General features: G+C 37.8%; 1 protein-coding gene across 10 annotated transcripts in view; it reads right to left on the reverse strand.

The window, feature by feature from the left end:
* Positions 1-276: 276 nt before the first annotated feature.
* KLHL13 (kelch like family member 13) overlaps positions 277-25178 on the reverse strand; it is a 185314-nt gene continuing 160412 nt past the window's right edge. For 9 of the 10 annotated variants that reach the window (XM_007178368.3, XM_057538977.1, XM_028165493.2 and 6 more), the window contains 5 exons: positions 22785-22917; positions 22034-22230; positions 13367-14162; positions 4329-4442; positions 277-1885 (listed from right to left, as the gene is read on the reverse strand). In XM_007178368.3, the coding sequence (XP_007178430.1) occupies positions 1398-1885; positions 4329-4442; positions 13367-14162; positions 22034-22230; positions 22785-22917 (1728 nt within the window). In that variant the 3' untranslated portion in view covers positions 277-1397. The remainder of the gene's footprint in view (positions 1886-4328; positions 4443-13366; positions 14163-22033; positions 22231-22784; positions 22918-25178) is intronic. The other variant, XM_057538982.1, reaches the window with a different exon arrangement.

Genomic DNA, 25178 nt, shown 5'->3' on the forward strand with positions numbered 1-25178 from the left:
TACCCTGTGGGGATGGAGAGGGGTCAGTTAGCGTCTTCTACAAACTAACTCCTCAGAGACAACCAACAATGTGTTTTCACCAATGAAGTTTGACCTGGTCAAATTCTTTTCTTCCTTGAATGAAAGTCATTAGTATTCATTAATCCAAGCTGTTCAGTACTCTTAAGTTCTGATCATTTGGATCTTGGCATACTAAAAAAAAAAAAAGAAAGGTATTTAATCAAAGGAAGCCAAAGGAAGCCAACTCAGACAAGAATAGGATACCTCACACCAAAGCGACATTAAATGTTTTTTATTGAACAAAAAAAATAAAACATGGAAGTGGAATTCACTGAGCAAAAGCAACTCACCAGGTGGAGCTGCTATACTTTGTGCTAAATAATCTTATGAACTGAGTATACAGAATACATATAATATGTAAGTTACCTCAACAGCAAAGGAGAAGGTGTAGATTACAGTTTTGGAAGGAAAAATTTGGCCAAATGACAAATTTAGTTGCTCAAAATTTCTAGCCCTTATTCACCTAAATTCAGTATGAATCTACATACGTGCATTCAGTACGTGCATACTGAATTCCCATTTTAATGGAAGCTGCTTTTTGGAAGAAATTTCAAAGTTTTCTTTTTTGCATTTGTTTGACGTGCTACTCAGTTTTTAAAATTCTTCTATTTGATATATGTGTGTGTATATATTTACACACACTTAAAAAACCCCAAAGCCTTGCTTACAAGTTGAGGGGTCATGCTGTTTTTTTAAATTAATATTCGTGAATTGCAATTATTCTTTCTCCTGTGTGTCTAAGAAACTTGATGTGTTCTCAATGTAGCCCACAGACAGGTGGGCTGACAGATGTGTCAAAAATACTTTATGAAAAGAGGGAGGTGGCTCATGCCAGTTGGCAACCTTTTGTCTATTGTTTCCTGTTGGAGCGGGCTACCTCCCTTTCACATCTCACGATCAAAGGTGAAAGGAAAACTTTTTACTTGGAAGCCTAGTTAGCACAGTTGTACATTTACTGTAATCCACCTTCAACTTGGTTTCTTGGGCTTTCTAATGTAAGATGACAAATACCTTACACCCAGTACACAGCATCAAAAAAGTACTGCAGAAACATCTTATAGACAATACCTTGCCTTGCTTTTTTTTTTTTTTTTCTCCTCGTATGTTAAACATCAGCTTCTATGGGATACATTTCCAGAATGGTTTTGTTACCACTTTATAAACACTCAAAGCCAAACAAACAGCACAAAGAACATCAATGTCATCTTTTTTCCAATATTTGTATCAATTACTGGAGGCTAATCCTAACATACACTACTTAAGGGGGAGGGCGAAAGAAGAGAATTCATGACACGTTGCAAAGATAGGACTACAGCATCTTAGTTGTAGGGACGATCTTAAGGTGCAGAAAGAGGGGACTCTCTAGAAGGTGATGGTGTGGTTTCTTCAGGTGGAAAAACTGTGAGTGTGCAAGCTCGGATGCCACCCAGGGACTCCGGGAGATCAAAAACCTTATGCCATTCATCTTTATCTGGATCATATTTCTGCACTATCTCTACCATACAACGATTATTCCACGAATACCCACCAACCACGTAGATTTTATTTTCAAAGACAGCGACCCCAACATCACTCTGCCCTCTTAACATGGCAGCGATTGGGGTCCACTGGTCAAGGATCGGTGAGTAGTATTCACAGCTTAGGACATCATCATAATCGCTTGTTCCTCTGAAGTGATTGCCACCAATGACATACAGCCTTTCTCCCACTGTACACATGCAATGCAGACCTCTGACAGTGGTCATTGGCGCCTTCTGGATCCATTTGTCAGTATCAGGGTCAAAGCACATGAGCTCCTTTTGGAAAGTGTCATGAGTAATTCCTCCTAAAGGATGAAAATTATAGGCATGAGGTAAACAGATTATTATAAAAATGCAAAAGCAAATAGGAGGCTCTCTGTCACAGGTCACAGATAATTAACTTCTATCCAGGTATTATGACATTTTAGAGCTTATCAACCTTGTTCTTATAAATGTCTCCCTGCTATACTTTCTCTGGATTAAAAATAAAGAAAATAACATTTTCATCTCCTCAAAGAACAAAAATGCAGCTTATATTATTGTAATGGCTTTCTCAAACAGAGACCCATGGGATTTAAGAGGCTTTATAGAATGAAAATATATTTTGGCCACTCTTAGAGTTGGGTTTACAGGAAATCCCAACTACAAAGCATCATTCACTCCTGCTGCACCTCTGGGTGCTGAGCACAGGGCTAGGGCACTTTAAAGCCTAGGTGCCCGTTTCCTCATTTGTCAAATAAGAATGTCCACTCTAGTTCTCTCATTAGGATTGTGACTATGAATTGAAATAAATCACAATGCTTTGGAAAAGTCGAAAGTATTGTACAAATGTACAAGCTTATACGAATATTCGGAACTGATTATTTTTGTAGAGTTTTGGGTGGGTAGGGTGAGGGTGGGTAACGTCCTCTCTTAAAAAGCTAAAGAATTAGAATGCTGAATATATATGGAATTTTGTATGTACAGCAATTCGTTGTTGCTCTATTGAGTCTATATCATCTACAAAGTATATTCTTAGAGCACATCTAAATCAGTCTGTACAATGAAAGCATCAGACTATATATTCTGCAGATTAGGGAGAAAACTAAACTAATCTTTAGCCATATCATTCAAAGCTCTATTATCTGGTGGCCAGATGACAATCAATTTTTTTTCTGCTTTTAGATATTTTTTCTGTACTTCACTGAATTGCCAGCAAGCAAAACAGTGCTCTTTGGTTTGAAACTCAGCTATGGTTCCTAGCCTACTCTTGACTGGGAAGGTCATTTGTGCAATGCATCCTAGTTATGCCAAAGCACCACTAGAACAATTCGAATGTCATTTTCTTCCCCCCACAGGACTTGGAGCTCTCCTTATAATGGCATAGCAGCTACACACGTAAAATAGGTGGATGGTGTAAATCATCGATTAGTGGAGCATATGATTTCCTGGATGGCTCTTTCAATATAAGACGTCCCATAGTTGCTCATATATTTAACACCAGAAACCTGCCAATCATACACTACAGGCCTTTCCCTGATCCTTCTTCATTACAGATTTCATAAGGCAGCGTCCAGAGACTCAGACCACAAACATCACCTTATCGCCTTTGTTCTCTAATAGCGTAACTGCTGGCCTGGCACTGGCAGGCCTTCAAAAGGGGGAAAACTGTCAGAGGTAGACTGTGTCAGGGCCAAATGGTAAGAAGCTGACTAACGGAATAAAATTTCAATACCTGAAGTGAACGTTACATTAAAATAAGACTCCTTCCTAAATTCTACGGAAGGATGATTTGAACGCCAACAGTTTGAGAATGAAAGTTGTTACTGGGACACTGAGCCAACTGCAGCCGTTTCAGAATTTTTTATTAGAAAAATATATGTGCGGGGCTTCCCTGGTGGCGCAGTGGTTGAGAGTCTGCCTGCTAATGCAGGGGACACGGGTTCGAGCCCTGGTCTGGGAGGATCCCGCATGCCGTGGAGCAGCTGGGCCCGTGAGCCACAACTACTGAGCCTGCGCGTCTGGAGCCTGTGCTCCGCGGCAAGAGAGGCCGCAATGGTGAGAGGCCTGCGCAGAGCGATGAGGAGTGGCCCCCGCTTGCCGCAACTGGAGAGAGCCCTCGCACAGAAACGAAGACCCAACACAGCCATAAATAAATAAATAATTAAAAAAAAAAAAAAAAGAAAAATATATGTGCATGTGGCCAAAATACAGGTAATCAGCATAGAATTATTTATGCAATGACACCATAGTAGAACCCATTATAATGCTAAGGACAAGAGAAACACGTATTATGGGTTGCACTAAATGAGAGAATGAACATTATTATGCATTATATGTATATTGGTAGCAAGTTTTATGCACAGTAGAGCTTATATGTTACATAATGATATATTTCCTCATAGAGTTTAGCTAAATTCTGAATAAAAATGAATTAAATGTTGTTATAGAGAATATGAATGGTGGTTATTAGAGCACCGAGTTATTGGAGTACAGAGTATGGGGACTGAAAGGCAAGCTGGAGAAGCTGAAAGCTTTCCAATTTCTTCTAAGTAAGGTATTTACAGTAGGATTGGTTTGCTGCTAGTCTTATAAACTTATAAAATGCCAAAGGATTCATATGCAAATGTACACACAAAATATATTCTAAAATCAATACAAATTATATTTTGGTTATCCATTTCCGGGATTATTATTAACACCAGATGGAAAGATGGCGACATAGCTAAAAGTCTATGTATCATATTAATTGCATTTGCAATTATTTACCTGAAATATACATTACGCCTCCATACACAGTTCCAGCATGGCCATAGTGGGGCTCACTCATTTTGGCAACATAGGTCCATTCATTTGTTCTTGGATTGTAACATTCTACTGTAGCTGTTGTTTAAAAAATAAAAAGAATGAATGAATTTTAAAAAATGATTTATAATTTCAAATTTAGCAATTAATTATTTTTCCTTTTAGGTGGAACAATAATAATATCCAAATAACTGAAATATTTCCATTATAGCTATGAGATATTCTTTGGGGGTCACTTATATTAATTATTGACGTTATGTTAAAAATATGAACCATTAATACATTGATACATGTTACATCAGACGAGCTACGTAATGTAATAAGGTAACATTTCTGTCGCTGCAGAAATCACTAGGATTTCTTTTCTTCTAGGATCTTGTTACATCTTTGTAATCTGACATTTCTCCCATTTCTTTGCTCTAAATATGTGGGAAGAAAAGATGAAAACAATCACAAGGAAGAAAAACACTTCGATTCTATATGACACAGCATATAGGAAACAAAGGTTAACAGATACGAAGCAAAAATTTAAGTTGAAAATGAAGGTATGCACACTGCCTGGTGTATGTTTTGATGCCTATTGCGTAATTTTATATCCAGACTACAAAATGGACACTGACAATAATTTTTCAGTATTTACACATTAAAGCCAATAGCTTGTATATAACCACCCAATACCGTTGTAGCCAGTACTGCTCTTAACTTGAAGATGATTAGCAGCATAATATGAAGTTAAGATTTTTATTGGGGGTACTTCCTCTCAGTAACAAATTTATCATCTTTAACATAAAGTATTTGAGAAGTGGCCTCATCTTACTTAAGTATCAATCTGTTATAACCTCAAGACTAGAACAATGACAGTCCAGACAGACAGAAAATGTGATCTTTTTTAAAAGGCAGAAAAACAATAGGGATGTTAGGAGGACTCTGGTCAAAAGTACAACATCTAGATTGACTTGAAAAGTTTATACTATTTATTGCAGATGCTGCCACTTGCTAACCCAAATGCTTATCTCCACTAACCCTGCTTTTTTCTTACTAACAGAACCACAACACTGCTCAGGAAAGCGCTGTGCCCAACTCAAAATAAAATTCAAATTAGCAGGTTCCCTTGAAGCTGGAATTGATGATATGATACAGTTGTAGGCAATGGAATGGAAACAGGAGGATACTGAGTGGGGCTATTTGATCAAGCCACCAGAATAAAATTTGGCTACTTGCAGCCAAATGCAATCCTAATTGATGAATCATCCTTTGAACAAGTTTTCCTATTTAAGAAAACAACAGGGCTTCCCTGGTGGCGCAGTGGTTGAGAATCTGCCTGCCGATGCAGGGGACACGGGTTCGAGCCCTGGTCTGGGAGGATCCCACATACCGCGGAGCAACTAGGCCCATGAGCCACAACTACTGAGCCTGCACGTCTGGAGCCTGTGCTCCGCAACAAGAGAGGCCGCGAGAGTGAGAGGCCCGCGCACCGCGATGAAGAGTGGCCCCCGCTTGCTACAACTAGAGAAAGCCCTCGCACAGAAACGAAGACCCAACACAGCCAAAAATTAATTAATTAATTAATTAATTAAAAAAGTATATATATTAAAGTGATGGAAAGATACTTAGCAAAACTGTTAAAAAAAAGAAAACAACAGTAATGTGAGAACAGGCAAAACTAGAGAGAGAGAGAGATTAATTTTCTACTCTCTTCAATAACTTCATTTCATCAAATTCACTACATGAACTACTTATTTCTCCTCTAACAACACCTGTATTATACCATTTCTCATATCCCTTTACTGATTTCCTTTTCTACTTTAGTTTTGAATTTTCAGTCTTATTTCAAAGGCTTTTAACTGTTCTCTTTTTTTTTAATCTCTTGTTAGTTTTGTTCATTGCTTCAGGCTTGGACCCTTACCAACTCTATTTCTTCTAAACCTTCCCATCAGGTAGCAAGATCCTGCAAAATCTTGCCCCCAAATAAGGGCTATTTCAACAATTAATGGCAAACTAAAACTGTTTGCTCCAATACTGTTTGTGACTATTTTCAGCCACTGGATGTCATTCATTCATTCATTCATTCATTCATTTATTTATGGCTGTGGTGGGTCCTCGTTGCTGCATGCAGGCTTTCTCTAGTTGCGGCGAGCGGGGGCTACTCTTCATTGTGGTGCGTGGGCTTCTCATTGCGGTGGCTTCTCTTGTTGCGGAGCACGGGCTCTAGGTGCGCGGGCTTCAGTAGTTGTGGCACACAGGCTTAGTTGCTCTGCAGCATGTGGGATCTTCCCGGACCAGGGCTCAAACCCATGTCCCCTGCAATGGCAGGAGGATTCTTAACCACTGTGCCACCAGGGAAGTCCTGGATGTCTTCTTGAATGTTCAGTTCCAATTTGCCTTCAGCATGACTTTTGCCTAATTGACAAGCACAATCCTCCTGAATGTATATCATTATCTCCCTCTCTACACTTACAAAGAATCTACTATATTGACTGGCATCAGCAAAGTAATTAATGGTAGGGTTTTATCTGATAAAAGAATGTAGTCTAATCACACGTCCTATCAGAAGGGTTTTAAAGACTTCTTTCCATCTATTTGATGTCAAAGGTAGCTTTTACTCCAGTTCTATACTTTTCTTAATGAAGAATTCTGCCTTGAACTTTGAAATTTCTAGACTGTTACACTCTTTCCTCTAATTCAATCTGTTCTGATGCCGTCTGCATTAGTTTCCTCTTATTCTTTTTATAGGGAGCTAGAATCTGAATAGCTATTCACTCTTTACGATTATTAAAATTTTCCTATGTAGAAAGATAATGCTGTTCTTCTATCACTGAGTTAACTGCATTTTTTTGGTAATGGGGGTTATAAGAATCCATCTATACTTTCTCATACAGGGGTCCCTGAAGTGTAAGATGGCTATTAATCACCAATAACACAACAAGTATATAATAGTTCATCATCCCTGGAACTTGTCTTCTTCCAGCTAGATAACCCATCTCCTTTAGCTTTTCCCATCATTTAATCTTTATTGCCAAACCTTTGGCTTTCTCCGTGCAGGATTGTTATTGTTATTAGTAAAATCAATATATTTAGTTTTAAAATAGAATATATCTAATTAACAAGTCTATATATTGATACCTGCCCTTAGTTCTATTTTCCATATTTACAAGGCAATGAGATGTTAGTGCCAACCACCTCGATAGGGGGAGGGGACACGGGATGAGCAAGCAAGGAGTTGGAGCCACAAAGCAGTGAGTCCATCACAGTCTATGACAGGTGGGGATGGTAATGAGGTAACTGGGAAAATCCAGAACAGGGGAGGTCAGGCAAACTACAGCCTGTAAGCCAAATCCAGTATGTCGTCTGCTTTTGTATGGCCCACAGGATAAAAATATGAATGGCTTTTACATTTTTTTAAAAATTTTATTTATTAATTTATTTATGGCTGTGTTGGGTCTTCGTTTCTGTGCGAGGGCTTTCTCTAGTTGCGGCAAGTGGGGGCCACTCTTCATCACGGTGCGCGGGCCTCTCACTATCGCGGCCTCTCTTGTTGCGGAGCACAGGCTCCAGACACGCAGGCTCAGTAGTTGTGGCTCACGGGCCTAGTTGCTCCATGGCATGTGGGATCTTCCCAGACCAGGGCTCGAACCCGTGTCCCCTGCATTGGCAGGCAGATTCTTAACCACTGCGCCACCAGGGAAGCCTGGCTTTTACATTTTTAAAGAGTTGGAAACACAAATCAAAAGAATAGTTTGTGAAATATGAAAATTATATGGAATTCGAATTTCAGTGTTCATATATAAAGCTTTATTGGAACACAACTTCACTCATTTGTTTATAAACAAATTATCTATAGTTGCTGTCATAATACAATAGCAGAGCTGATTAGTTGTGACAGAGATCTTACAGCCTGCAAAGCCAAAAAGATTTCCTTTCTGGCAATAGGGATCAGTTTTCTGATCCCTATTCTAGAGAACCACCTTCAGTAGTCTGGTGGCCTAGTATTTAAATTAGAGACTCTCCCTAATTTAAGAATTACACTTCGGTTGGTTATTTCACATAACTCATCAGGGACTCTTATTTTCTCAGGTGATTCCACTGGAGTTCAGAATCGCGCACAAGGGGTGACGGGGAATTTACTTGTTCTTTGAGGTTAGGAAAGAGATTAGTCCTGAAGAAAACCATTTGGACAATAATGGCTCCCACAAAGAGGGGATGGTCTCTAGAATCCTAGAGTGCCGGTTGGTAATATGTCGCTTAATAAAGAAACTGCAAATTCATTAAGGGATATGGATGCATTTGATAAATGTCAGTAATTTTATTGTACATTTATTTGGAAAAATCTAACACGTTTTCTATAAGTTATTTCATTATTTGAAACCCTGAGTTATTTAACTGAAGTGAAAGATACCTGAGCTGTCATATTTCTCCTCAATACAGAAAACCTCAATGGAAGATCAATTTCTTATATGACAATTTTGAAAGATACCAGAAATAACTGACTCCTTTTTCACTTAAGTGACAGCTACTCTAAGCTTTCCCCAGTTTCCCACTGTACCCAGTGTCAAAGGAAAGTAGCATTTCTAAGGAATTATATTTCAGCAGTAAGCCAAGCTCACACACACACTAACAGTATCGTTTTTATGTACTATGGGCTTGGGTCCATACACTCCATGGCAAGATTTTAAAAGGCTAAATGCATTAAAATGACCTAAAATGTCTTGCAAACGCTGCCACTGTTTTCTTTTCATCATTATATGCAGGCAATGGTTATTGTGTGTATGAAGAATAAATGATGTACTGGTACTAATGAACCTGTTAAACTGTGAAATGATTTTCCCATCAATCCCGTTTTCCTGACACCCATTCCTACTCCCCTTCTCTATTTACATAGAAATATGACTATGTCAACATAATCAGTTAAGATGGAATGTTATTACAACAGATGTTAGTGTGGGGCGGAGGGAGGGGGTGTCATTAAAAAACGCTTATGGAACATGAGAAATGTTAAAAACCCCGCCTCGCTGGAACATTCAGAAATATAAGCAAGCATTTCTTTAGAACCAAACTCTACTATTCTGTAAAAATAATGGGTCTAAGAAAATTACAAAGGGCAACTGACACATATCCTCTTCTTATTTATACAAGGAGAAACATTATAAACGGAATTCAGAAGAACACATTGATGTTCTTTTGGGAGGTAATCAGGGCGGTTACATCACGTTTGGTTACCTCAACGATACAGAATGTGACGAGACGGGCCCGCCTACTTCATATCCCCACATGGGTGTAAAATAGGAGGAACTCAAAGGGGTGGGGTGGGTCAGGAGGAAAAAAAAACAGAACAAAACGAAGCTGCTTGCTACTTGGTTTTATATAATGACTCTTTTGGGCCTGAAGGTTCTCCTGGAATCAAGACTCTATATTTGAGTGTACTTAATAAGTCAATCACATGATTTTTTTTTTTTTTTTTTTTAAATTCCGGGCTTCCCTGGTGGCGCAGTGGTTGGGAGTCTGCCTGCTAATGCAGGGGACGCGGGTTCGAGCCCTGGTCTGGGAAGATCCCACATGCCGCGGAGCAGCTAGGCCCGTGAGCCACAACTGCTGAGCCTGCGCGTCTGGAGCCTGTGCTCCGCAACAGGAGAGGCCGCGATGGTGAGAGGCCAGCGCACCGCGATGAAGCGTGGCCCCCGCTTGCCGCAACTGGGGAAAGCCCTGGCACAGAAACGAGGACCCAACAGAGCCAATAAATAAATAATATTTAAAAAAAAAAAAAAATTCCAATATATTTTAACTTCAGATATGTAGCACAGAATGGATTTGCTGGGTATGCTGATTTTAAGGGAAGCAATCATCTTCTACAAAAGCTTAGTTGCTTACAGATTCTAGGAGAAAATTTCAAAGGGAAAGAAATATCAAATAGTTGCCCTCTAAATGGAATTACAGTTGTCCTTTGGTATTGAGGGTTTGTGTCTATATTATAATCATCCATTTATTTGTGAAAACACAGTTTATGAATTAAGATAAAAATGGACCTCTGTTTACCATCTGGACGGGGAGTATTTTTTTAGAATATTTAAATCATTATCCTTAGGTTTAAGCTCTGGGCGATTGTGTTTTTAAAGTCTAAATATAATCAAACAGTTATTACAAATTTAGGAATAGCTCATGAAAAGCATGATTCTCTTGTATCCTGTCACTTTCAAACTGAAACACAGAAGACTGTTTTTAATAAGAGATTAAAGGGGTGATTTCTGAAGGTCATGAGCAAGGAAGCCAGCCGCTTGCCCAACGGGGTAGTCTACTTCTTGTTCCCAATTGAGTATAACGTGGGAAGAACTCAAACAGGGTAAGGATTAAGTCAGAAGAAGGAAGCCTCTAGCGCTTCAGTCTTATATAACAACTCTCCTTGGCCTGAAGATGATAAATTCTCAGAATATAAATATTAGGAACAATAAAAACTTAATAGCTGCATATTAACAGAGGTGATAACATTACCAAGCAAGCAGTGACTGAAAAATGGAGCTATTTCCTTAGAGAAAAGAAGTTTCAAAATGACCACTGACTGCCAGGGCTGATGACCTATAATTTGTAAACCTGTAAAGATGAACTTACATAAGTGGTTTTTCTAAGAAAGCGTCAAGTCACTACTTGCATCTTCTGGTTATTTCCAGACACCATAAATTTAAAATAGTATAATAACATGAAAATAATGTGTGTGGGTTGACTGAGGAAATGACAATTCTACACTAAGGGTATTAATGTGTCAAGTGCTTTTAAAAGTCTGATTATTAAAATATATTGGGAAACTTGTGTGGTTCATGATCCTGACAGCTAGTCCAACAATCTGGAAAGTCTGGCCTTAGAAAAAATTTCACTGTGACAACAAAGGGAAAAAAAAAAAATGGGTAGGAAACACCAGTAACATTAAGACCATGTCACTCATACAGATTGCCAACAAACACATGAAAAGATGCTCAACATCACTAATCATTAGAGAAATGCAAGTCAAAACCACAATGAGAAAAAAAAAAAAAAAAAAAAAAAAAAACCACAATGAGGTATCACCTCACACTGGTCAGAATGGTCATCAACAAAAAATCTAGAAACAATAAATGCTGGAGAGGGTGTGGAGAAAAGGGAACCCTCTTGCACTGTTGGTGGGAATGTAAATTGATACAGCCACTATGGAGAACAGTATGGAGGTTCCTTAAAAAACTAAAAATAGAACTACCATACGACCCAGCAATCCCACTACTGGGCATACACCCAGAGAAAACTATAATTCAAAAAGATACATGTACCACAATGTTCATTGCAGCACTATTTACAATAGCCAGGACACAGAAGCAACCTAGGTGTCCACCGACAGATGAATGGATAAAGAAGATGTGGTACATATATACAATGGAATATTACTCAGCCATAAAAAGGAATGAAATTGAGTTATTCGTAATGAGGTGGATGGAGTTAGAGTCTGTCATACAGAGTGAAGTAAGTCAGAAAGAGAAAAACAAATACCGTATGCTAACGCACATATATGGAATCTAAAAAAAACGGTACTGATGAACCTAATGGCAGGGCAGGAATAAAGATGCAGATGTAGATAATGGACTTGAGGACACGGGGAAGGGTAAGCTGGGACAAAGTGAGAGAGTAGCACTGACATAAACACACTACCAAATGTAAAATGGATGGCTAGTGGGAAGCTGCTGCATAGCACAGGGAGGTCAGCTCAGTGCTCTGTGACCAACTGGAAGGGTGGGATAGGGAGGGTGGGAGGGAGACACAAGAGGGAGGGGATATGGGGACATATGTATACGTATAGCTGATACACTTTGTTGTACAGCAGAAACTAACACAACAACGTAAAGCAATTTTACTCCAATAAAGATATACATTAAAAAAAAGACCATGTCACGAACAAGAAAGAGCTTGATAAGCTGAAAAGTTTAAGAGCTGAGAGCAGCTCTTTTTGTCTCCAATAAACTGCTTATTCTCAAATCCATTAGACTACCTTTTATTTTTTAGAATACTGAAGAAAAAGATTCTGATAATTACTCTGAATTTATCCAGAGTCAATGCCAATATTTTAAACTTCCCCAGCATTATGGAACCTGGAATACCGTTCAACTACAGGGACTCTATTTCTAACAGAGAATAAAGGAAGATGGGTGTTACCCATTGTTACCAAACAATGATGGTAATGACAGATATGTAAGACATGACATAAAATGTGGTCTTTCTGACTTCTTGGACAGCCACCTTGTTCCAATTTTATCTAAAATAACAAAATTAGTGTTAATTTATGTAGCCAAAGTATTGGTCTATGTTAACTGTACTTGTCGCTGATCTTAGATTAGGAAGACCAAGAAGGGACCATCAAATAATAAAGCTTACCAGATCAGTTTACAGTGAAGAAAATTGTTTCATATTTCACCAAGAGAGAATGATTTTTGAGACTAATAGTTACCTATCATAATACTCACAGTAAATAAACTCTGGATAATATTGAACTCTGAACACTTAGTAGATAAGAAAATCATCTTACTCTGTGGCCTGTGGTAGGTAACAGATTACGTAAAAGAAGCAACTATAAAAGTCCGTGCTCTGTAAGGAAGAATTTTAACCTGTTCAGTAAAATATTATGTGGGCTTTTAAAATGGAAAATGAGGGAATATGCCAAACTTCTGTCCAAGATACTATTAGAATTTAAATTAGCAGAACATACTTTTTAGTTGAACCTTCAAGATGAAAACCATAGATATTGCACAAGTAAAACATTCTGCAACATATTGATATATTTGTAAGATAATAATTTGTAGTGTGGCCAACAATATATGCCCAGATAAGGCGTACAGATGGTCTCTGATATTTTCTAAGAAAAACAGTTTAAAATAAAATCCTGGCTACATTTTTTGGTCTTTGATGTTACAAAACTGCTTATTTTATGATTTGACAAGAATCTGGGGGTAAAGAAACTAGTCTCTATGCTTAATAGAAGTGCACACACTTACGCAGTTCACCAGCTGCATTTCGCCCACCAACTGCATACAGGTATCCTTTGAGGGCACTTAGGTGGAAGAAGGTGCGCTTTTCATTTAAAGATGCAACTTGCATCCACTTATTGTATCGAGGATCAAATCTGAAGACTGTATCAACTGCCGTTTTTCCTTTTGTGTCATAATTACTCTGTCCACCAACGACGTACAGGAAATTTCCAATGACGGCAATGCCATGCTGGTACCTTGGGGCATCCATGGGGGCTAAGGACTTCCACTCGTGAGCCTTTTCATCGTACATGCGCAATTCCTTGCTGACAACCAGCTGCTGCCTCAGCACTCCTCCTAGTGTAACCAGATGAGTGGTGTCAGACCGAATGGCAGTCCTGTCTGACTGCATCACTGGCTGCATATATGGCATCATTTGGTAATTGCTGGCTTCCAAAAGGAGATTCACACACGTGTTGTCAGTTCTCATGAAATCCACGGTTTGCACGTAATTAATGAGCTCCTGTGGTGTCATCAGTGGAAATCGTATGTTCTTCATTAATTTTGCAGCAAAGTCCATCCGAGGCTCTTCCAGGCGTAGCCAGCGACAGGTAGCCTTAAAGAGCTCAAGTTCAGTGCAGTGCTTAAGGCTATTACTGGAAAGCACAAAGGCAAGGCGTTCAAAAGGGAGTTTCAAGAACTCCCCAGTGCTCAGCAACGCAGGAAAATTCTTCAAGACGAAACTGTTAACGTATTTATCCACTTCTGTCAGATTGTAGGTGTTGGCAATCCGCCCAACTTCGACACAATTGTCTAAAGTGACCTATTAAGCCAATTACAAAAAATTAAAACCCAACTACTTTCATGGCACTCACGCCTGGATACATAAATACCTGTACTAGAATAAGAGTAAATATGCTTTTTACTGTCCATATAGATACAAATAAAGCTTCCTTTCTCCATATATTAACGATTTAAAGGGAATTCACAAACCACCCTTACCTAATCCAATAGAAAGATGACTAAAAGAAAATGCTCATTCCAAGTCAGTAGATTGAAAGTTACTCTAAGAAACAATGGTATAACTTGACTATGGCCAAAATAATTACTTTTCTCTCTACAAAATGTGTCCTCACCACCCCCACCCAAATACTAAGAAAATTCTGGGCAGATGGAAGTTCTGGAAAAATAGAAAGTTATTCTATTATGAACCATCTCAATCCACTTTTCACTCATGATTCTTAAAAGTAACTCAGCTAGCAGATCCACACGCAGAAAAACTCTAGCACCCGATCCCTAAATGTCTCTTTCATGTCAACAGGCATCATTCATCACTATGATTCATTCTGATTCCTTCAAAAGTTATTGCTTATAGCGAAGATAATTTAATAGGACCATTATTCCTAGGGTGAAGTTATTCTCCATATTATTTATGTAGAAACAGAAGCAAGGAAATCACTTTCTTGAGGCCTGGAATGGGTGTTTCTACATCAAATCATTCCTTCTGTTTAGTTTTTGGTATGTATGCTGATGGCTGGCACCATAGTTTTCCTTAGCCACCCTCTTACTCTCAGCATACTGTAGCTCTGCCTGAAGCCCGCGTTAGCACCCCGAGATTTCCCCAGCACAGGGTAAAATATACCAAAAGCGGGAGCCATGAAAAGGAGAGAAGCTATGGAGAGGCCTATCTTCAGCAGGAAGTCTTTTCAGTGCTCTGCTAAATGATTGGTCAAAAATGAAAATAGGAAAATCATATCAGCAAATATTATGTAAAGCATAAGTCACAAAAACAAGCCTACCATACAAATGTCTGTGTGTGTGTGTGTGTGTGTGTGTGTGTGTGTGCGTGTGTACAAACACAGAGACAGGTCAAAGGCAAAGGATTCAAATGTTTTTTTCTTAATTTTGTCAGGGTGTGTGTTCACAAATGTTACATAAACCTCATTGATGCAACTGTATTGTTAACAGATTGTCAGATGCTTATGAGAAAATTGGCTGATCCTTCTATCATCTTTCTATGGAAAAGCTGAAATGACTCCTCTGCATAAAGTAACAGCCCAGTTATGATATAATACCACTGAAAGCTCTAAGGCCAACACACGCACACACATGCTGCTATTTTCACAGATTTATTACTCAAGAAGAATTTGAACTCTTTTAAGCATCCTATTTGCTTCACAAAAATCATCAACAATTTTAAATGGTTATTATACCTAATAGCTATGTATTTAAAAATACCTAAAATAAATTGTAACACAAAAGAACCAGGAAAAACAAATTAACAAATTATGGGCCTTTTGAAATCCACAGTTTAATACTGTTCAGTACCTTGGTTAATAATAAAAAATACATTTTAATCCACTTTTAGGAGTGGCAGGTTGGTGTCTCATACAATTTTAAGCTGTGTAAATGAAGTTACAGTTAAAGCCTCATTGCCCAAATCACCCCAGGTGGAAGGGATTGCTGTTTGGGGTAGTAGATCCACTTTATAAGGTAAGTAAGACATAGTCCTTCCCCAGAGCAAGGGTAATTTTCACTGTTTTTTTTTTTTTTTTTTTGGCCGTGCCATGCGGCATGCAGGATCTTAGCTCCCCGACCAGAGATTGAACCCGAGCCCCCTGCAGTGGAAGCGTGGAGTCTTAACCAATGGACCACCAGGGAAGTCCCAATTTTCATTTTTGAAGATGTTTGCTAATATGGATAAGCAAAAGTTGATGAAAACACAAATATATTTCCTAAGTATGCAGATTCTTATCATTACTGATATGATTACAAATAAAAACAACAAAGAATGTATATTTTAAATGGGCAAAATGATAGCATGGGTTGTTAGTCACCAAATTTAAATCTAAATTTATAGCATATAATACAAACCAAGATTAACAGAAACCAAAGTGTGTAATTTAGAACTGGGATCAAGGTATTTAGTTCCTTCCTCTTTCCTTCTTCAGTTTCATTCAATAAGAAAACAGTTACTAAAACAACAGGATAAAAAAATCTACCTTGTATTTAAGGGCATTTGGAAAATCCCTTCTATATATCAGATATACAGATGCACAGGACTGGAAAATCCTTGACAGACTACTTAGTCAATATAGATAGCTGCCTACTCTTTCCTTTAAAAAAAAAATCACCAGAGAATGGTATTTCATAACCTTCTGAATTGTCATCTTCTTGAATAGAAAGACTAAGTAATTTCTATAGCTCATGTACAATAGCTACCACACTGTGGGTATATAGCAAAGGTTAAATACTACGATTATCAGCAATATAAAAATTAAAGACGTGATGACAGATACAACTAAAAATAGAATATCTGCTGAATTAACATAGCAAATTACTAGAATCTTATTAATTTTAAATGAGACTCAGATAAGAAAAATATGTAATAGGAAATTAATTTTTATGAAGTGCATGTAATTAAAGCTAAAAAAATTAATTGTAGACTATAGAGATTGTAGAAGCACAGTCTAGAATAACAGTTAACAATATAAACAGATCAAAAATGATGGAATAGCGGTAAACAATTTTTGGAAAGATACAGGATTATTCAATTATAGTTCATTTTAATGCATTCTCAGTCATGATTCTTAAAAGTGCTTCAGCTTGCATAGTCCTGAACATTTAGCCTAGACAATATTAAATAATGAATATGTACATTAATATAACATACAATGCAATTCATGTACATAATAGAATACATTACATTTTAAAATATAAAACATGAATTTAAAGCTTATTGAAAAAACCAAACTCATAAGTAGAAACAACTCTAATTTCATCTGAATATATACCCTGGCCAAAATTCCAAAGAGTCATTACAGAAGTTAAGCCAAATAATTATATTAGAGTTTTAAAGGATAGAGAAGCAAAAAAGGACAAAATTTCTCAACTGCTTATGAGAACCAATGACATTATTTTAAAAATAATCAAGTGTACATTTAAGCTTCCTTGATATAAATTACTATAAATTATTCTACTGTAATCAAGCAACCTTCATAGTCATCCTAAAGGCAGTTCTAAGCATCATAATTCTCAATTGTCGTTAACGTCCTGGTATTCACTGCTGCAATATTAAATTGTTCAAATTACACCTGATGTACCGAAACGCTGTGATTAACATAATTTGATACTTTAATGACAGCTTTCATCAGCAATCTGTGATGTTATGTTGCTGAAATTCAGTGTCTTATACAAATAAATTCCCATTTAGGAAAAAAAAAAGCAAATGAGTATCTGCTTTTGTACTCTCAAAGGGAGAGCAAACACTAAGAAATTAGCTGGCAAATTTGGGGGGACTCCTCAGATATTCAATGTACCAAATTCTCCTTAGCACTATCTAGTTCATTAAAATGACAGCCTGACATCAAGTACAACCAATGCAGAGACAGAAAGCACGTCCACAGAAAAAGACTGGGAAGAAACCAAACAAGCTACTTTCGGGGGTCGAGGATATAACAGGCATCGTCTCCTGGGCCTCCTTCCACAGGTGAGAACATCACAGGACACAAGGAAGGGACCTTTTGGTAAGAAGAACAAAGGGATGATAAGAAAACTAAAGCCTTTCTCTCCCAGTCTTGTCTCTCTTCACATGATGAGTGCCATTTGAGGTGAATACTGATGGTGTGTCCAGCTTGGGGAATCCAATTTTCTTATTCCTTTGCACTTTGAATGCACTTCCCCTGTTGGTTGCAGTATTAGTGATCACAATGGTCTTTGGGGGGGGGTAAATTGGTTTAGGCCCAGGCTGAGATTCTTCTTTCCCTACAGAGTCCCAGATGGCAGATGGGCAAAAATGGGCTGGTTAAAGTTATATGCAGGGATGATATTTAGAATATTTGAGGACCAACTGATCAGAATAGATGCTCGACCATAAACAACCAGTATCTGGGTACTACTTACTGAATATCAGCCTTAGCAATAAGGAAAACAAGACTGGTTTGGTGGGGAGGGAAACAGTTTTGATTCGTTGTAAAATTATCTATATAATTTTTTCTTTAATTTGCATTGAACCTCCCCAAAAGCATTACCTGGAAAGACGTGTTAATTAATCTTAATGGATAAATCCAATTTAGATTAAAGAAGGAATGTGAAATATATGTACTATACAGGAAACCCTTACGTCAAAAAGAACATTCCCGAAGCTTGCTGCTGCTATCATCATATTATAGCAAAAGAAGCTGTCTTTTCTAATAACTTCTTCTGATTCCCTTCATTGTTGCCTTTTCTCCCACAAATGCACCTCCCTTGTTCTCCAAGGTCTCCCACTCTTCTTTACCCCAGTCACCTCAATAAATTTCTCTACACTTCATTGTGATCCCCCCAACCTGATCAGTGACAATAAATGTACAGGTGGAACCAATGATAGACCTGTATCAAGAAAAAAAAATAAGCACTTTAAAAAAATGAGTTTAAAGAAAGACTACACCGAGTCTAAAGCACAGGGGCAGCTTCATTCTCTGATTAAATATGCTTTTATGTAAAAAAGAAAATGGTTTCTTTCTTACCTTCATTCTGTTCTGTTTATTCTGTATAACTAAATTTAAATTGTAATATTTCCACCTCAATTACAAGTGTTCTATTTCAGCAACCTTACATTAAATTGGGTTTTACGGGCTAGCCTGTAATCCTCCATAACAGTAATAATGTGGGGAAAACACTAGATGTTACAAATTCCAAATGGCAAACAAATGATAAACAAAAAATTTGACTACAACCTGTGTGTAAATCAAGGAATGGCTGCACGGGATTTAGCATGCTGTAGTTATGCAGTGTCATAAGACAAAAACTAATGTAACTTTTGTAGGTATGTAACTAAACAAAGGTAAGTTTCCATTATCTCCATGATATATGACAGTAAATGTTTTTAGTTTTATAGAAAATTTTACCTACTCTGCTTTATATCTTTCACTGTTATCCTTCTGTTTTCTTTTCATGCTCCTCTTTTCTATAACTACCAAGAAAATCACACAGCAAGAACAAAAGTACCAGATACTATAAACTCTAATACTAATTACAACCCTAAGATAAAAGTATTACTGCAAAGGAAGGCAAAGGTCGGAGGGGAGGGGTTCTTGTTCTATTAAGCCTGATGCTCCCTTATAGAAAACTGGCGTCTCTATCGCACCAAAGGCAAGTGGGGCTTTATTATTGGTTGTTTTTTTTTTAAGCAATATAGAGTTGTTCATTTTATTTTTTTAATTTTAATTTTATTTATTTATTTTTAAAATTTATTTTTAATTTTTTAAAAATTTTTGGCTGTGTTGGGTCTTTGTTGCTGTGCACGGGCTTTCTCTGGTTGCGGCGAGCAGGGGCTATGCTTCGTTGCTGTGCGTGGGCTTCTCATTGCAGTGGCTTCTCTTGTTGCGGAGCATGGGCTCTAGGCACGTGGGATTCAGTAGATGTAGCACGCGGGCTCAGTAGCTGTGGCACGTGAGCTCTACAGCACAGGCTCAGTAGTTGTGGTGCACCGGCTTAATTGCTCCGCAGCATGTGGGATCTTCCCGGGCCAGGGCTCGAACCCGTGTCCCCTGCACTGGCAGGTGGATTCTTAACCACTGCGCCACCAGGGAAGCCCTTAATTTTTATTTTTAAAAAAGTCTTATTGGAGCATAGTTGATTTACAATGTTGTGTTAGTTTCAGGTATACAGCAAAGTGAATCAGTTATACATATACCCACTCTTTTTTAGATTCTTCTCCCATGTAGGTCATTACAGAGTACTGAGTAGAGTTCCCTGTGCTATACAGTAGGTCCTTATTAGTTATCTATTTTATGTATAGTAGTGTGTATCTGTCAATTATTATCATATTGAAAGTTATCATTCAAAATTAACATATAAATGCTTTGTGGATGATTTGCTGAGTCACATTTTATGTACCACTGCTCCTCTTCATCCACATAAATGGTTAAGTACGGATACAAAAGAACTGTGTTCGAAGCTAATTTTTCTTTCTAGAAGCTCAAACCCAAGTAGTGTTTTGGTTACATGAACTATAATCCTACTATATCATTAAAAACATAAACCTATTTCCTCAAAACATTTGGGTTAAGCACACAATCATGAGACTGTTATATTTTAAAATTATCTAAAATAACTTAGCTTGTGGGAGAACTAAAAACAAATCTACCTTTGAAAAATATTTATATTATCTTGAAACTTTCAGTTCTTATACATAGGAAAGGCACCCAGGGCTACTGTTTTTCCTGATTCATTTGACTGCTGAGAAGGAAAGGGGTAGTAGAGTAAGCCTGAATATTTAACTAAGATATGGAATGCATGAAAGAAGGATAAAGGAAAAGTTGGATTTTATATAATCCTTAAACTAATAATCCACCAACTTTTCTCAAAAATTAACATGGATTCTGAGAGGGAAGATTTCCAACGTAAAATCACATAGACATATCCTAAGCAAACAGGATGAAAGACAAGTAAATAGTATGGTACTAAGAAAAGAGGTGTTTCCTCAAAGCTCATAGGCAAGAAAGTTCTAAAACGAAGAGTGTTAGCGTAAACTATAGCACAAGTAAGCTTTGTCAGGGACATGTCTGTTCTCCTTTAGAAATGGGCTTTAGGATATCTGCAGAGACACTAGGAATGAAAAACATAACCTTTAAGACAATATTGAGTGTTTATAAAAATGAAGAAATTTTCAAAAGGGCAAAAACATACAGTTATAATAAATGCTTCAAGGAGGTTAAGGAACCAACATTCTAATTACAGGAAATTTGTCAATATTGCAAAATTACTATGATATCATCTTGAAATAAACTTGCTTTAAATAGAGTTATCTAGAACAAAATTATTTTTTAATACTGTTATTTTGACGTGTATGTTTTTATAACTTCACAAATCATGCTTTACCCAGTTTGGCACTTTTCTTTCAAACTAAGGAACTGATCACAACGAATATCTTAAGTGATAAGTACAATAGGTCAACAGTGTCTATGGTTAGTGATTAGTTCCAAGGAAATTATGGCACTGTACCTAGTTTGGCTCAGGACAACCACGTATTGCTAAGATCAGTGTAAAGCAATGTCAAGAGTTGGTAAGGGTAAGCATCAAGTGTTATTAATTTAAGGGTCTCAACTAAAATGAGGCACTGTCCTCAGGAACCGGGTGACTGTAAGTAGTTCACTGATTGGTGGTTGTATGTACCCTCTCTTATCTATCAAAAAAGGCTGAAAATGACTCAGTAGGTGATGTGTCTCTATAGAATCAAGACTCATATCCTTACAGATTTACACATAGATGTTAGTACTTCTCAAGATCCAACTCCCATATTTAAAGGAAGAAAAAAATGACTGAGTCTATCTATCTTAAAGGACTTCTAGAACCTCAGATTACTTTCCCACAGAATTCCATTTAAGAAACCTGTTTGTATAAAATCATTAAGGTGAATAAAACCAAATTATAATATGTAACGTTATCAAACAGGTTAAGGAATATATCGTTATCAAACACTATTACTGTCTAATGTCATTTGATTACACAGAAGGCTTTTCTTAAATGATTCTATTTTGTAAAAATGCACCTGTACTATTTTCCCATCGACCTGCTTCTAGACCATATACGACATGACACCTCTCTCTAATGGCCAGAGTTTCACATCTATACAACAGATTCATGAGTCTACTCTAAACAGGCTACGACGGAGTCCACTGCAGGAAAAGATTTGATTTGAAAATGTCTTACCCCAGATATGAGAAATACTTTGCAGAAGTCCAAAACCGGCAGAATCTGTAGAAAACTGGCAGCTTCCAGTGTGTCTTGAAGGTTGTCCATATTAAGAGAAAGCTTTGCAGTGTAAATGAAATCAATAATTTTCCTTAAACCGACTTTGCTCACGCCATGAAGCTTAATGCACATTAAATCTTGTTCTTTCATTCCACCTTAAATAAAAAGACACTCCATTAAATGACCATGGATAATTTAATTAAGGTCAAACTCACTTCTGCTGCTAACTAGATATGATAAAATCAGGGAAATTTTATTCTGTGTAGCATTTGTATCAGAGTCAGGTTTCTGCATATTTTACAGTTAAAAGAGAGTATTTTAAAAAGGAATATCTCTATACTAATGGAGGTGGTATATACGATGCAAGTGCTTCCAAAACGTTCTCCTGTCACTTCAGATCTTTTGATGGATTAGAGATTGTATTAGTGGGGACTGTATTAGTCTCTGATGGCCCATTCAGATATGTGTCTGGGAAAGCAAAGCTATGAGATAAAGGTGGACAGAAGAATAAGAAAGGTACATCCGTTTTCCAGGTTAAAAAAGGGCCACCCACAACTGTACATACTGGGTGTCTATTCCTTTTGAAACTCTTTCTTCTTGTAAAGACACTGACCAAAAGTACTGAATCTTCCTTTACCAATACAAGGATTTAAACACATATTTTTCATACTGTTTTAACGTGGAAGCAGAGTTTAGAAAGGCAAGCTACCTGTGAACATAGCCTTGAAGTAATCACTAGCAGAGGCCATCATGACTCTGTGCACAGGGAAGGCGTCATCTGTGTCCCCTGGCATCAGGGTCACATCACAGAGCAACCCTTCAAGTCGGAGCTGGTCAAACCCCTACAACAAGAACATGAGATGAGCCGCTCGGCAAGGTAAAATGGGAATACAGATCTCTGTGTGCTAGAATTCTCTTGACGTATTAACGTGTGGGGAATATATTTGGAACATAAAGCCAGTAGAATAATGACTCAGAAGAAGAAAAAAACTGAACAGCTTACTTGATATGTGGCAATATATATTTAACTCACTGTAGAAAAAAGATAAGATTAATTTGGATTAAGAACAAATAAGGAAAGAGTATATACATTCACTTATTTATATAACCATTGGCTTTCACAGTATTTTGGAAAAAAAATTACCATGTACACTTTATTTTCCCATGTGCAGAATTAGTTCCAGTTTGTGAAGAAGGAAAGAGTTCTGGAGATGGATGGTGGTGATGGATGCACATTATGAATGTATTTAATACTGCTGAACGGTACACTTAAAAATGGTTAAGATGGGGCTTCCCTGGTGGCGCAGTGGTTGAGAATCTGCCTGCCAATGCAGGGGACATGGGTTCGAGCCCTGGTCTGGGAAGATCCCACATGCCACGGAGCAGCTAGGCCCGTGAGCCACAATTGCTGAGCCTGAGCATCTGGAGCCTGTGCTCCGCAACAAGAGAGGCCGCGATAATGAGAGGCCCGCACACCGCGATGAAGAGTGGCCCCCACTTGCCGCAACTAGAGAAAGCCCTCGCACAGAAACGAAGACCCAACACAGCCAGAAATAAATAAATAAATAAATAAAATAAAAATGGTTAAGATGGTAAATTTTATGACATGCATATTTTATCACAATAACAAAATGGAGAATAAAAAAAGATTTTTGCAAGATGGAGTCTGTAGTTTCAAAAATGGAAATGTACTGTTATAAAAAATCATGAAGATACTCATACAAATTACTTTTATTTATTTATTTATTTATTTTAATATATACAGCAGGTTCTTATTAGTTTAATTTATTTATTTGTTTGTTTATTTATTTATGGCTGCATTGGGTCTTCGTTGCTGCGCACGGGCTTTCTCTAGCTGCGGCGAGCGGGGGCTACTCCTCCATGCGGTGCGCGGGCTTCTCATTGCAGTGGCTTCTCTCTGTTGCAGAGCACCGGTTCTAGGCGCACGGCCTTCAGTAGTTGTGGCATGCGGGCTCAGTAGTTGTGGTACACGGGCTTAGTTGCTCTGCAGCACGTGGGATCTCCCCGGACCAGGGCTTGAACCCGTGTCCCCTGCATTAGCAGGAGGATTCTTAACCACTGCACCACCAGGGAAGTCCTACAAATTACTTTCTAATAATATAATGTAATATAATAATGTAATACAACAAGAACTAATAGCAAGGATTATTCTATCCCCTTCTTATTTTAATGACCCCAAATAAAACTTTTATTTAAAGTCGTGTTTCATGGATTTAAGAAGCAAAAGGCACGACATACTGAAGAATGCAGTTTCAGAAATAGTGATCCTGCACATATGTATAATATAAATCTTAGTCTAAACATCTTCTCGTCATAATTTTTAAATTGCTTTTTAAAGAAAATGCTTGAATCTACAGAACTAGAACTTCAAAGAGATAATGTGATCCAGCCACTTTCTCTCTGGAGAGAGATATAAATATTTTTATTCCAAAAATATTTATACATTATACATATACTTTAGAACAGGATTATGTATCACATTTTCCTCTCTCCAACAGTGATTGACATATGTTTTCGTTCACAAATATCAACTCTTTCACAAATGCCCCTTTTCCTTTGTAAACACAAACATTTCCCCACCCCCGCGCCCCCTCAATATTTTCCTTTTTCCATTGCTAAATCATCTCCTGTTCCTGTTATTTAGAAAAGTAGAGGTAAAAAGAGACGTCCATTTTAGGGAACTATTTTCATGGAGAAGGTAGGAAGTGGCTTTTTGAAAATTCACATATGGAGCCTAAATTGCAGTAAGTTTAAGGGGATTGCCTTTCAAACGTAGGTGAGCATACGAGAACTGGGAAGTCCTGAATGCGACCACTGGGGCGGGGGATGGGATGGCCAAGCCACTGGGGAGGAGGGAGCCATCAGGGAGAAGAGCTGAGGGACTAGGATGCTTGAATTCCCCAGTGCTTGGCACATAGTTGGCACTTAACAAATGTTCAGTTAATGCTTGACCAAACAGACTTTACCCAGAAGCCACCACTTGGTATTAAAAACAACAACAACATGTAGAACTTGAATTCTGTAACAAGCTAACTAGAAACCAGGAACTTTATTTGTGAACCTACTCTCAATAATAAAATAA

This window comes from Balaenoptera acutorostrata, chromosome X (genome assembly GCF_949987535.1).
Source record: "Balaenoptera acutorostrata chromosome X, mBalAcu1.1, whole genome shotgun sequence".
Lineage (NCBI taxonomy): Eukaryota > Metazoa > Chordata > Mammalia > Artiodactyla > Balaenopteridae > Balaenoptera > Balaenoptera acutorostrata.